Here is a 13708-nt window from a genome sequence, read left to right as displayed (position 1 = left end):
GAAAAAAAAAAAAATCTCCCGACCCACCTTCGTCCTCTCCCATGGGCTCGTCCCTCCAAGTGCAGCACAGCAGCATCAACCTCATGCAACCGCCCCCGCCTGGCCCGGTTAGGCAGTAGCAGTAGCAGCACGGCGGTGGCGGCGGCGGCAGCAGCGGCGGCGTCTCCACCTCCGGCCCGGCGGCGCAACGGAGGGGGCAGGGCGGGCGAGCGGGCTGACTACGCCGGCTGCAGACTCACCCGGGCCGACTACGAGGCAGCGCTGGGAAAACGGGGCGGGGGGGGGGAGAGAGAGAGAGAGAGGGAGGGAGGGAGGGAGGCGGGTCTAAAGAGAAGAGCGCGCGAGCGAGCGAGCAAGCAAGCAAGCGAGCGGACCCCCCCTCCCCTCCCCATCTCTTCCAGCCAATGCAGAGCGGCGGGCGAGCCAATGCCTGGAGGCTTGGCCCCTCCCCGCTCGCCGGCTGCAGGAGCTCGTGGCGTGGTGGTGGTGGGGGGGGGGATGGAGGGAAGGGGGAGCGATGTCCCGGGCTTGCGGCCAGTCGGAGGAGGAGGAGGAGGAAGAAGAAGAAGGTACGAGGAGGATCCGGGCATCAGTCTGCCTGGGGAGCGCCTGACAGGCACTTCTCGAAGATTTTTATAAAAAATACAAAAAACAAAAAAACTGGTTAGGATCGAAGGGGTGGGAAAAACCATCTTCATCCCAGCTACAAAAAGCGAGTTCTTGGATGAGAAGCGAAAGGTCTTCAAAGAATAACCAGAAAGTCCAGTTGCCACTTTTTTTGGGTGGGGGGGAAGCATCTTTGAGACAACTTGGGTTGACCTGGATGACTGAGAATCTCCATAGACAGCCTACTTAAAAAAAAAAAGGGGGGGGGGGAGCCCCGGATTGCCCAGGCTGTCCCTGAAAGGCCTGCGGTGAAGCCAGGACAACTTCTGGGCTACTTGTGGAAGAAAAACTCTGGTGCCGGCTTTCGGGGGGGGGGGGGTAGGAGAGGTGTGCAATTTGGGGAAAGGTGTTTGTTTTTTCAGCAGTTATCACTTCCACTCTCACTTTACCCCCAATAAAGGTAGTCCTTGATTTACAACGGTTCTTTTAGTGGCCGTTCAAAGTTACAAGGGCCCTGAAAAAAAGGGACTTATGACCGTTTTTCGCACTTAGGATCGTTGGGGCGTCCCCGCGGTCAGGAGATCAAAATTTGGATGCTTGGCAACTGACACATATTGATGATGTTGCAGTGTGCCCCGGGGTCATGTGATCCTCTTTGGCGACCTCCTGAGAACCCAAAATCAACGTGGAAGCCTGATTCACCTAACAACCGTGGCAAGGAAGATTGTAAAAATGGGGCAAAATTCACTTGACAAATGTTTCGCTTAAGCAGCAGAAATGTTGGGGTCAATTGGGGTCGTAAATTGAGGATTACCTGTCATCTGTACTAATAGTAAGTGGATTTGAGTTGATGGCTTCTGCCGCTGCAGGGAAACAGTGTGTTCCCCTTTTGCACCTTCACAACAATCCTTCGAGGTAGGTTAAACTAAAGGAAATACATGACATCCACCTTCGCGCAGCATGCTTATTTGTAATACGGTGTTGTAGCCCGTCAGTGGCCTGTGCAGCTAGTAATTGATTCCGACAGCGAGGAGGCAGGTGTGGTGCTGCGCCAGCAGCCTGTGCAACTGGCACTCAAGTCGGACAATGAGGCTGGAAAAGATGTAGTGCCAGAGGCAGGGATTCAGCCAGGGCCTTCAGAACCTCCAGAAGCTTCCATAAGTGAAGAGGATGAAGATGCACGGGCGCGCAGAGCTGCCAAAAGGCAGGAGTGGCTCCTCAGGAGGAGGTCTCCTCAAGAGTAAGGCTTGGGGCTAATTGGCCACTCCCTTAGCCTATTTAAAGAAGGACGATGACTGAGGCAATTTGCAGGGAACAACTCCTTTGCGTCTTGATCTTAGTTCTTTTATCAGTTTCCTGCAAATTGCTTCTGGGCTTTCTGCCAATCATAGTAAGATTATGATTATTTATTCTTTGGATTCTTATAGGCTGTTAAGAAAATTAATTAACAGCCTCTGTTTGAAAAAGACTGATTTAATTTAGTAAACTAAAGTTTATACAAACTTTGTGTGTGCTGCGTTCTTTGGGGTCCGTAGCTGGGGTAGAACATACAGGTAGTCCTCAATTTACAACCATTTGTTTAGTAACTGTCCGAAGTTACAACATTGACAAAAGTGACTTACGCCCATTTTTCACACTTACGAACATAGTACCATCCCCACCTTCATGTGATCTAAATTTGGATACTTGGCAACTGGTATGTATTATGACAGCTGCACTGACCTGGGGTCACATGATCACCATTTGTAAGTTTGCCAGCTGACTTCTGACAAGCAAAGTCAATGGGGGAAGCCAGATTTCCTTAATGACCACGTGGTTTGTTTAATAACTGCAGTGATTTGGGGCAAAGCTCATTTTATAACTGCCTTGCTTAGCAATGGACATGTTGGGCTCAATTGCAGTCATAAGTCAAGGACTACCTGTATATGATTTGACTTAGCTAGGCAGTATTTATTTGTTAGAATTAACTGCAGTTAAATTTCCTGCGTAGTTCCTGGCTATGGAAAGTAAGTACAGTAAATCCTGAGTATACCCTCAGAGCTGGAGATGATCCCAGAATTACAAAGAAGCAGAACCATCAAAGATTCAAACCACATGCAGGCTGAGCTCACAAAGTTCATTTACGGTGTCAAGTAAAGGCTTAGCAACTTTACTTGCATAATATGAAAACTTGGATAGGTTTTGCTTTGAAGCTTAATATGTGCAAATCGGTGGTGGGTTTAAAATTTTTTTACTACCCATTCTGTGGGTGTAGCTTGGTAGGTGCAGCACGGCTTGGTGGGCATGGCAGAGGAAGGATACTGTAAAATCTCCATTCCCACCCCAATCCAGGGGAAGGTTACTGCAAAATCCCCATTTTTTCCCAATCAGCTGGGACTTGGGAGGCAGAGAATAGATGGGGACAGGGCCAGTCAGAATTTTTACTACCAGTTCTCCGAACTACTCAAAATTTCTGCTACCGGTTCTCCAGAACTGGTCAGAACCTGCTGAAACCCACTTCTGGTGCAAACCCAGCCTGTTTGGTTATTTCAGTTAATTTATGTAAATCCAGAAAAAGTCTGAATTCAGGAATCGGCTCTTCTGTGCTCTGGATTACTGTTGTAAAATGTTTGCATTCCTACACTCCAGCTGGGAACCCAACACTTTTCAAATTACACACATTCAGAAAGCCATGTAGCAACTCACAGTTCCTTTATCTGGGAACAGAAAAACGTTCTTTTCTGTACCTGATGTGGCATGGATTCTTCCTTCTTGTGTACAGGTAATCCACAATGTGTGACTACAGTTGGGACCAGAATTGCTGTTGTTAAGCAAGGGTCTTTTTAAGTGAGTGGCGCTCAATTTTGTGACCTTTTTTTTGCTGTGGTTGTTAGGTGATTCGCTGCAGTTGCTAAGTGAATTATGCAGTCGTTAAGTGAATCTGGCCTCCCACGTTGACTTTGCTTGTCAGAAGCTGGCTGGGACAGTTGCGAATGGTGATCGCATAACCTTGGCATTCTGCAGCTATCAAAAATACATGCTGGTTACCAAATTTTAATCATGGGACTGTGGGGATACTGTGGGGGTCATAAGTGTATGTGTAAGTGTAAGTCGTAAGTGTAAAAACCATGTATAAATCACATTTTTCAGTGCCAATGTAACTTTGAATGGTTGCTAAACAAATAGTGGTAAGTTGAAAGTATGCTGGTTGTACAGTGCAGTTGTACAGTGTGGGTTAGGATGATATTGTGTAATCAAAAAGACATATTTGATATGTGATGTGAGCTGCAATTTATGAAAGTTTATGCCTTTCAATATATTTCGTTAAGTTTGAAAAGGAAATTACATGGAAACTACCAGACGCCTAATACATTCAAGTGCAATTTTGCTCTATACAGTTTTTGCAGAGAAGTACAGGTAGTCCTCAACTTACGGCCTCAACTGAGCATAAAATGTATGTCATTAAGTAAGACATTTGTTAAGTGAGCTTTGCCCCGTTTTACAACCTTCCTTGCCACTTGTTGTTAAGTGACTCACTGCAGTTGGCAAGTTGTAACCCAGTTGTTAAGTGAATCTCGCTTTCCCATTGACTTTGCTTGTCAGAAAATCGCGAAAGGTGATCGCATGACCTTGGGACACAGCGACGGTCATAAGCATGAACCAGTTGCCAAGCTGGTCTGAATTTTGTTCACATGATCATGGGGATGCTGCAAGGATTGTAAGTATGAAAAACGGACATAAGACACTTTTTTCAGTGCTTTTGTAACTTTGGTCACTAAATGAACTGTTGTAAATCAAGGATTACCTGTTTATTCTCTTTTTCATGATATAAACTATAGATTGCTCCATCTCACATTATATAACAACTCTTTCTTAACTATAAGAGGATGCCTGTTTCACTGGCAGTATCTTCTTGCACCTTCCTGCTGCCTGTGCTGTTCTCAGTTGCTCTAAAAAGTCTTATTTGAAAAGATTTTTCTTTAGCACAATTTTTATATACTGCCTCTTCATACAGAGGATCCATTTGATAGCATGATATTGTGTTTCCCTGAAAATAAGACCCTATCTTATATTTTGTTGAACCCTGAAATAAGCACTTGGCCTTATTTTTGGGGAGGTCTTATTATTTTGGGACGCATGGAGCAAGATGGGGCTCCTCTTGCCGTCTTACCTGATTTCTAGCTCTGTGTTTAAATATTTTTGGGGAGGGCTTATTTTTTGGGGGGAGACTTATTTTAGTTCATGTGCTCAAAAGCCCGATTGGGCTTATTATCAGAGGATGTCTTATTTTCGGGGAAACAGGGTACATTTTACCTTGTCTTATTCTTATCTAATCCAGCATTCTACTGTACTTCTAATCATGGCCAACCAGAAACTTCGAGAAAGTACACAAGACAAGAAACTTATCAGTTCCCACCATCAGATATGCTACCCTAAAACATGTGGTTCCAATTACTTATAATGCCTCTTCGTCATTATAAACACCTCCACTTCACATGTGTACTTATCTGTGTTATTTTTAAAATCTATGAGAGTCATGAGACATCGCCGTGGCTGGATTTGTATTAAAAGAAAGATGACTGAAAACATAATGACTATATTCGCTCAGTGTATGCGTGTATGTTAACATTTATTCATTGGATAAATTTATATGCCCCTCCCCCCCACTTGAACACCGCAATTCTGGGTGGGGTTCAATAAACAAGATACAAAAATGAAATAATTTCAGTTAAAATCGGTAAACAACCATCGATGGTGATTAAGGAAATGACATTTATTATGATCCTGCAGGCACGAACTCATTCTGGCCCCAACACCTGAGCCAAAAATGCTATGTATGTCCTTGCTTGTTTGGTTAGGTTTTGGCACAGTACATTCTGCTAACCCAGAACATGCATTGTTTGATAATTAGGCTAAACATGCTCTAAGACATGTAGAATAATTTACTCTAATAATAAGTATTCAGATACAGGTACTCCGCAACTGACAACAATTCATTTAGTGACTGTTTGAAGTTACAATTGCACTGAAAAAAGCAACCTATGACCGTTTTTCACACTTAACGACGGTTGCAAATCCCCCCCTGGTGAAAATTCAGATGCTTGGCAACTGAATCCTATTTATGACGATTGCAGTGTCCTGGAGTCATATAATCCCTTTTTATGACCTTCTGACAAGTAAAGTCAATGGGGAAGCCAGATTCACTTAACAACTTTAGTGATTCACTTAACAACTTCAGTGATTCACTTAACAACCGTGGCAAGAAAGGTTGTAAAATCCAGCAAAACTCACTTAAAATGCCTCACTTAGCAACAGGAATGTTGGGCTCAGTTGTGGCTGTACTTCAAGGACTGCCTGTATTAATAAGGTTGCAGTGTTAACTGAAGCAGAAAGTAAGGAGAGCAGGAATTAATATTTCCAATAGCAGCTACACTCTTGAATGTGAATTATTAAAAAAAATCAGCCACAATAACAGGATAAATGTGTTCATATTATGTGTGGGTGGTTTTTGCTTTGTTTAAGACCAAGGACTAAACATACCGCAGGGTTGCTGGAGCAACTGCATTCTGCTATCAAGGGATATTGGGAAATTCGATCCAGATATGATCAAGTGAGTCCATTTGGAAAATATACAGGTAGTCCTCAACCTCTGACCACAACCGAGACCAAAATTTCCATTGCGTTCTGTTGTTACACCTGATATTACTACCTTTTTTGCCACAGTTGTTAAGTGAATCCAACTTCCCCCATTGACTTTGCTTGTTGGAAGCCGGCTAGAAGGACTGCAAATAGCAATCACGTGACTATGTTGGCTGCTGCAACCCTTGTAAATACCTGCAGGTTGCCCAGCACCCAAATTTTGATCATGTGACTCATGGAGACGCTGCTATGGTTGCAAGGGTGAGGAGTACTGGTTGTAAGTAACTTTTTTTGGATGCTGTCGTAACTTTGAACAGTCGCTAAAGAAATGGATGTAAGTCAAAGGCTACTATCTCTTTTCTGAAAATAGCAACAAGAGAAAGAGAGAGAGAGAGATTACCTTTAAAACATTATTTATTAGTCAGGTTTTATTTATTTTATTTTTTTTTGGAAAGCAGTTACTGTTCTTCTTTATAAAAAGTGTCCCATCCCAGTTACACCAAAGTGATTAAACATGAAGATGTGGAGTAGGTTGGCTGGTCATGTACAGGGGTCCCTGGCCAGCCCGATCATTGGGAGCTGTACGATGTCATGCCGGCGTCCACGTTAGGAATGGAACGGATGCTGTGGCCTGGCCGTGCTAATCCACCCGAGCCTGGCAGCCAGCAGAAGCTCCAGGATTAAGGCTAATCCCATTGGCGCTGACAGCTTGGCCTGAGCTGCTCCCCTCCAAGCGGAGGCAGTGTGTTCAGGGGGAAGGGAAGAATGGCCTGGCATGGGGCTCACGGCAAAACGAGGGGTGTCCCCCCACACACACTTAGATCCAAAGAGGAGCCAGCAGAGAGAGACCAGGGAAGAAGCAGGGCCAGCTGGCCGATGGCTCCTGTCCCCCCACTTGTGGGCGCGGGGCTCAGGAGTGGGTTAAAGTGCTCAGGCCGCCCCCTCTGAAAGCAGCCCTCCTAGGCTGCAGCACCAAAGGGCCCCAGGGAGCTGAAGGCAGGGACGCTCCCTGTGGGATGGTTGTAGCACCAGTGAGAGGGAGGGGGGCCAGCCGGGGGGTGGCAAGGCATGGGGCTGTGTTGGCAGCGGTGGTGGTGGAATCTCTGCTTTTCTCAGGGGTGGGGTGGGGGTACATTCGAGACCAGGCAGTAGCACCAAAGTTCATGAGGTGAATGGTAGGCTGTCGGTCTGGGCTACTTCCTCTTCCGGCCGACTCCTCCTGAAATCAGAAGAGAGAGAGATAGAATGACCAAGTCGTCCAGCAGATGGCTGATAGGGGCCAAAGGGACTTGCCAATCAGAAATGAATGGCCCTGAGGATTCTGACCTTGGCTTGGGTGGATGCAACATTCTTAACCGGGTTTGTTGAAGGCCTAGTTATTTTATTTGGACGTGTTCAACTTCCAACAGAAGAAAAATACTTTGTAGCTCAAGGCTGAACTGTGGCATTCTTGGTGCTCTCTGAACTTGGTTATTTGCATGAGTCAAAAAGAGGGCTGTGAAAATATTTACAGACCCCCTCGCATCCTGGACATAAACTGTTTCAACTCCTACCCTCAAAACGACGCTCTAGAGAACTGCACACCAAAACAACTAGACACAAGAACAGTTTTTTCCCAAATGCCATCGCTCTGCTAAACAAATAATTCCCTCAACACTGTCAAACTATTCACTAAATCTGCACTACTATTAATCTTCTCATTGTTCCTATCACCCATCTCCTCCCACTTATGACTGCATAACTGTAACTTTATTGCTTGTATCCTTATTATTTATTTTGATATTGTTTCCTTGTATGATTTGACTGCTTATTTGTACCCTATGACTATCATTAAGTGTTGTACCTTATGATTCTTTATTTTATTAGTTTGATTTATATGCCGCCCTTCTCCGGAGACTCAGGGTGGCTTACAATGCTTTTAAGCAATAGCTTTCATACTTTTGTCTATACCTGCTTAGTGGGGCTTTTGGCCCCCCCCAAGCGGTGTTCTTTTTTATACAAAGTCAGCTTATTGCCCCCACAAACCGGGTCCTCATTTTACCTACCTCGGAAGGATGGAAGGCTGAGTCAACCTTGAGCCTGGTGAGATTCTTGATGAATGTATCTTTTCTTTTTATATATACTGAGAGCATATGGACCAAAGACAAATTCCTTGTGTGTCCAATCACACTTGGCCAATAAAGAATTCAATTCTATTCTATTCTATTCTATTCTATTCTATTCTATTCTATTCTATTCTATTCTATTCTATTCTATTCTATTCTATTCTATTCTACTCTACTCTACTCTACTCTACTCTACTCTACTCTACTCTACTCTATTCTATTCTTTGCAAGTATTTCCCTTACCCGACTAAGTAGCTTCATCAGTGCCATAACCAAGCAACCGGCCAAGCTAAGAGCACCATGAACTCCATGCATTCAGCTTTAATAACATCAATGTCCTTTGTTGTGTATGTGGGTTAGTGTGATTTGTACAAATCCAGGCGATTTAGTTAACTGATAATTCTGGAATTTGAATAGTACAACCCTTAGGTACAAAGAGGAAGTTTGGCTTCGGATTTTGGTATTGAAACCTATAGTAGACAGCTTTTATGGCATGGAATAGTACCTGGTAGAATCTGTTTTGGGCTTGGAAACTAAGCGGGGTCAAACTCCCACCAGCTACTCCTGGACCTCTGCTGAGGATCCCCAACAACTGCCTTCACTGGTTCAGATGACGATTATTGTTTTGGGAACAGGGTGTAGGTGGTGCTCAGGAATTCTCCAGCTAACTGGATAGGAGCACCAAATCAGTCCTACAAGAATCAGACCAGCCAATCAGCTTCCCTGACATTTTGTTTCTGACCGGGAGATTCTGGGGACATTCTATGGCATGTTGAGTATTAGTCTTCTTCTTTCAACTCAGGATCAAATTGTTGGAGGCAGACTATCTCTGAGCATGACAGTTTTGGAAATAAGAAGCAGTAGACCTCAATCAAGTTATCTTTCCAAGCTATGGTGCCACTTACTTTTGTAGCCAAGTGCCCCCAGGACTCCATAAGGCTTGGGAGGTTTACCTATGTATACAGAAAAAAAGGGGGGTCATTCAAGGCTAGTTAATTAGTTAACTTCTAGACTATCCTTTGCCTCTTTCCTCCCCCTAAAGTACTGCTCTTACCTCCATAGCCAGGTACACCTCCACCTGGGAATCCCAAATGAGAGAGAAAATCTTATTAGCATTGCCATTACCCCTTTTAGTCACACACACACACACACACACACATACATCCTTTCCCACTACGCTAAGAACTGCTCAGAAAAATGGGCCCACCTAAAGCACCTTCTTTGTCAGTGGCTGGATCCATGCATTGCAGTAAGCCATCATTTGCTGAACCATGGTATAAAAAAGCAAATGGCTGGTTCATACAACATGCAAAGTTAAAATCGGAGACACTGCAACATATACTCAATAAAAATGAAGTAGTTTCTGGCCCTGTGAATTGTGGGAATGTAGCCAATTCTGTGGGGTGAACTAGCCACAGGTTTGAGAGCATGAGATAAATACAGCAGTTTTTTCATGAACCCAGGTTTAATAAATTACGAGAAACCTGGCCATTGTGCTTTGAGTGTTATATCGACTGGGCCAGTCTATTTTCTTTATTAATAACTCCTGGAAGGATTTTGGAAGGGCACTGCTCTGTTAATAACAAAAGTTAATGTTACTGAGGGAATACACACACTGGATGAAAGCCATCATTTGATAATCATTGCCCTCAGGACACAGGCTTGCTACTCTGGCCAGACAAAGATAATTCAGCCCAGAGCCCCTTCCTGCATTTGGGTATGCCAGGACCTGAGGCCTTCCCTCGACAACATACCTGGGTAAATAGGAGATAATCCAAAGCCAGTGCCAGTTGCTGCAATAGAGGGGAACAGGTGGGAGAAAGCATAAAAAGACTTCAAAGGGACAAGCACAGAGGACACTTGATTCACACAGTTAAATGAAGTATTGGAGGACTGAGGCAGCCAATAATTTTGCACATGTGTAAAGAGGACCCTTGTGGTTAGAGTACCAAAAGCAGTGTTCAAACAATGTACTGAAAGCTAGCCAACTGCGTTTCAGCTTTGTATGCTGGTTTTATCCTTCCATGTGGTTAGTTTATGCTACAGTTGTTTAGTGGGATTCCAAAAGCTTGGATTAGCTGAATAAATTGTGGTTAAAATAAGCTATAGACGAGCACATGCAAACCCAGCCAATGTGCCTCCTGACATCTTTGTGGACTTTTTCAGCCCACTCAACTTCACGCAAGTGCAGCTGTGGGCCTGTCAAAGCTTCAGATCCCACTATTTAACATGTTATCTTTCGGTAGAACATTGACTCTTGAGTTCCGTTCCAAGCTCTCTGGCGTATTATTTTATAGAAATTTGGATATTTTTTCTCCCTCTAGTTAAAAGGGAAAAAAGAGAAAGAGAAATGCAGGAATTTGCTTGTCCTTAAGGAAGCAATACATAAAATAATCCACTGTGTTGGAACAAATGTGGGAAGATGGAAGAATTTGGAGGGTCTCTGAAGATGCTCCATCTTTTTATCGCCATAGCTGAGAGTTGGGAGAAAGGTAAGACATTGTTCAATCCTAGGAAAGAATGGTCTTTTTCTTTATTGACTCAACAGCAATTAGAATACCAGCGCTGGAACCCACAGAAAAAATAAAAGTAGTTTTTTAGAAGGGCAATCTCATAATATAACTTTAATCAATGTTTCTCAACTGTGGCAATTTTAAGATAGGTTGATTTCCACTCCCAGAATTCCCTCAGCCAGTAATCTTTAAGATGGGTGGGCTTCAGCTGCCAGAATTCTCCAGCCACCATTCTTTAAAATGAGTGGACTTTAACTCCCAGAATTCCTTCCTGGCTGGGGAATTCTGGGAACTGAAGTCCACCCACCTTAAAGTATGTTGCTAGGGGATCCTGGGAGTTGAAATCCACCCATCTTAAAGTGGCTAAGGTTGAGAAATGCTGACTTAAATAAGTACGTTTCCAACTACCCATGGATGGTGGAATGATTTATCCAGTTATAAAAGTGCAGGTTGAGGATAAATAGGAATGAGTTATTCTTGCAAAATTTCACTTCTTTTGTGAACTTTGAACATCGACAACTTCTATGAGAAAAAAAAAATCCTTTATGAGGATCCATTGTTTGGAGATTTGGGAGTCACTTGAACTCTGAGCCTCCTTTCCCTTCTGTCCCCCTTGCTTCCTCCCCCGTTAGTAGAAATCCTATTTTCTTATTATCTGGTTTGGGAGTTTACACCAACCCCTGGATACTGCAATCTTGTGCAACAAAATGAGAGAAAAGAGAATCATTCCCCTTATGGCCACTTGGTTTAACTACCATAAGGTATTTTACTTGGGGCTGTTCTTGCAGAATCTTCAGAAACTACAACTGGTCCAAAATGCAGTTGCCCAAATCCTTTTAGACTCTCAGTAGTGGGAACAAATTACACTGGTTTTGCTGACCCTGCATTGATTGCCAGTTGGTTTCCAGGTCCAATTTAAAATGCTGACTTACTGTATAAAGGCCCTTACGGCTTAGTGCCTGGGTATCTCAAGGACCCCCTTCTCCCATCAGAATTGACCCAGCCAATCAGATCTGCCAGGGAGAAACTGCTGTAAATCTCAGATTTTCAGGAGATTCTCTGTCTGTGTGTGTATGTGTATGTGAGGGGAGAGGAGAGGAGAGGAGAGGAGAGGAGAGGGAAAGAGAGATAGAGGAGAGAGTGGGAGGGCGGAGGGAGGGAGGGAGAGGGGGCGAGAGAAGGAGGGGCAAGGCAGTGCTGCTTCTTTGTGGCAGTCCCATTGGCTCTATCTTTATTGGTCTTTTGGAAACTTTTAAAAACTGAATTGTTTCAGAAAACTTTCCCTTGGTCTAAATTTTGCCATCTTTATTTCTGTTTATGCTATTTGGAGGCTAAAACATATGAAAAACACTTTAATGAAAAGTAGGACTGGGGGAATATGATAACAGTGATCCAGTGTCTCAGGGGCTGCCACAAAGAAGAGGGTGGGGTGGGGTGGGGGTCAGCCTATTCTCCAAAGCACCTGAAGGCAGAACAAGAAGCAATGGACAGAAACTAATCAAGGAGAGAATGTCCTAGAACTAAGGAGAAATTTCCTGACAGTTAGAACAATTAATCAGTGGAACAACTTGCCTCCAGAAGTTGTGAGGGCTCCATCACTGGAGGCTTTTAAGAAGAGACTGGACAAATTCTTGTCATGAATGGTATAGGGTCTCCTGCTTGAGCAGGGGGTTGGACTACAAGACCTCCAAGATCCCTTCCAACTCTGTTATTCTGGTATTTAGTTTTATTGTGTTTGTAGTTGTTTTATTCTATCCCAGATGTCTGTAATCTGAATGTGTTCTATTTAAGCTGCCAAAAATCTCCTAGGATTGTAGCGTCATAGAAATGTGTTAAATAAATAAAGATATTGTCACTTGAGGCTGGAAGCAGAGGTGAGCTCTACCTATGAGTGTAATAAGGCTGAAAGGTGATAGGGAGAAAGATACCTTCCTCATTTCCTTAATAGGATTGTTCTAATTATTTTAGCTGGTTGTAAAGCAATTCTGATTTGACTGATCTTGGAAGCTGGTTAGTACATGGATGGCCATTACTTGTTAATACCAAGTTATTCACTAGACTGGATTTTTTTTTTTAAAGCAGCCTTAGAGACAGCAGGGGCAAAGCCATTTTGCTACACTGCTAAGAAAACTGCATGGATATAATCATGAAGAACTGGACTTCTTTAAAAAAAAAGCTTTGAATTGTTTGAATAGGTGCATTAGAGTTAAGGTATTTTGAAGGGGAATTATAATTATAGCCCATTGTGGTCACTCAGATTTTCTTCCTACATCCCGACATAATATTCTTCTATTTTGCATTACAAGGAGCAAAGTTTATAACCAGTCAAGGATAGATCTAAGCTTACAACAAGGATGAAATCCAGCAGGTTCTGACAGGTTCTGGAGAACCGGCAGTGGAAATTTTGAGCAGTTCGGAGAACCAGCAAATACCACCTCTGGCTGGCCCCAGAGTGGGGTGGGAATGGAGATTTTGCAGTACCCTTCCTCAACACGCCCACCAAGCCACACCACACCCACCAAGCCACGCCCACAGAACCGGTAGTAAAAAAATTTGGATTTCACCACTGGCTTACCATGACCATAAAATTGATAGTAGTGTTTAAAATATAGGGCATGCTAACTGGGAAATTCTGGGAGTTGAAGCCCACGCATCTTAAAATGGTCAAGGTTAAGAAACACTGATCTAGATCAGGGGTCTCCAACCTTAGCAACTTTAAGACTTGCGGACTTCAACTCCCAGAATTCCTCAGCCAGCTGGCTGAGGAATTCTGGGAGTTGAAGTCCGCAAGTCTTAAAGTTGCTAAGGTTGGAGACCCCTGATCTAGAGTGTTTCTACAACAAATCCCTATTTGTTCTTTTTTAA

General features: G+C 43.7%; 2 protein-coding genes across 2 annotated transcripts in view; both read right to left on the bottom strand.

Moving 5' to 3' along the window:
- LIMK1 (LIM domain kinase 1) overlaps window positions 1-85 on the bottom strand; it is a 50154-nt gene extending 50069 nt beyond the window's left edge. The window contains exon 1 of the mRNA XM_070946427.1: window positions 28-85. Coding sequence (XP_070802528.1) covers window positions 28-85 — 58 coding nt within the window. The remainder of the gene's footprint in view (window positions 1-27) is intronic.
- Window positions 86-6651: 6566 nt separating this feature from the next.
- Window positions 6652-13708, bottom strand: part of ELN (elastin) — a 51888-nt gene continuing 44831 nt past the window's right edge. Inside the window, exons 27-30 of the mRNA XM_070931972.1 lie at window positions 10085-10123; window positions 9385-9408; window positions 9236-9283; window positions 6652-7444 (exon numbers count right to left, since the gene is read on the bottom strand). Of these exons, the coding sequence (XP_070788073.1) occupies window positions 7419-7444; window positions 9236-9283; window positions 9385-9408; window positions 10085-10123 (137 nt within the window). The 3' untranslated portion in view covers window positions 6652-7418. The remainder of the gene's footprint in view (window positions 7445-9235; window positions 9284-9384; window positions 9409-10084; window positions 10124-13708) is intronic.

This window comes from Pituophis catenifer, unplaced genomic scaffold (assembly GCF_029215685.1).
Source record: "Pituophis catenifer annectens isolate HBS135680 unplaced genomic scaffold, rPitCat1.0.hap2 SCAF_1, whole genome shotgun sequence".
Lineage (NCBI taxonomy): Eukaryota > Metazoa > Chordata > Lepidosauria > Squamata > Colubridae > Pituophis > Pituophis catenifer.
This window is presented reverse-complemented; position numbering and strand designations above follow the sequence as displayed.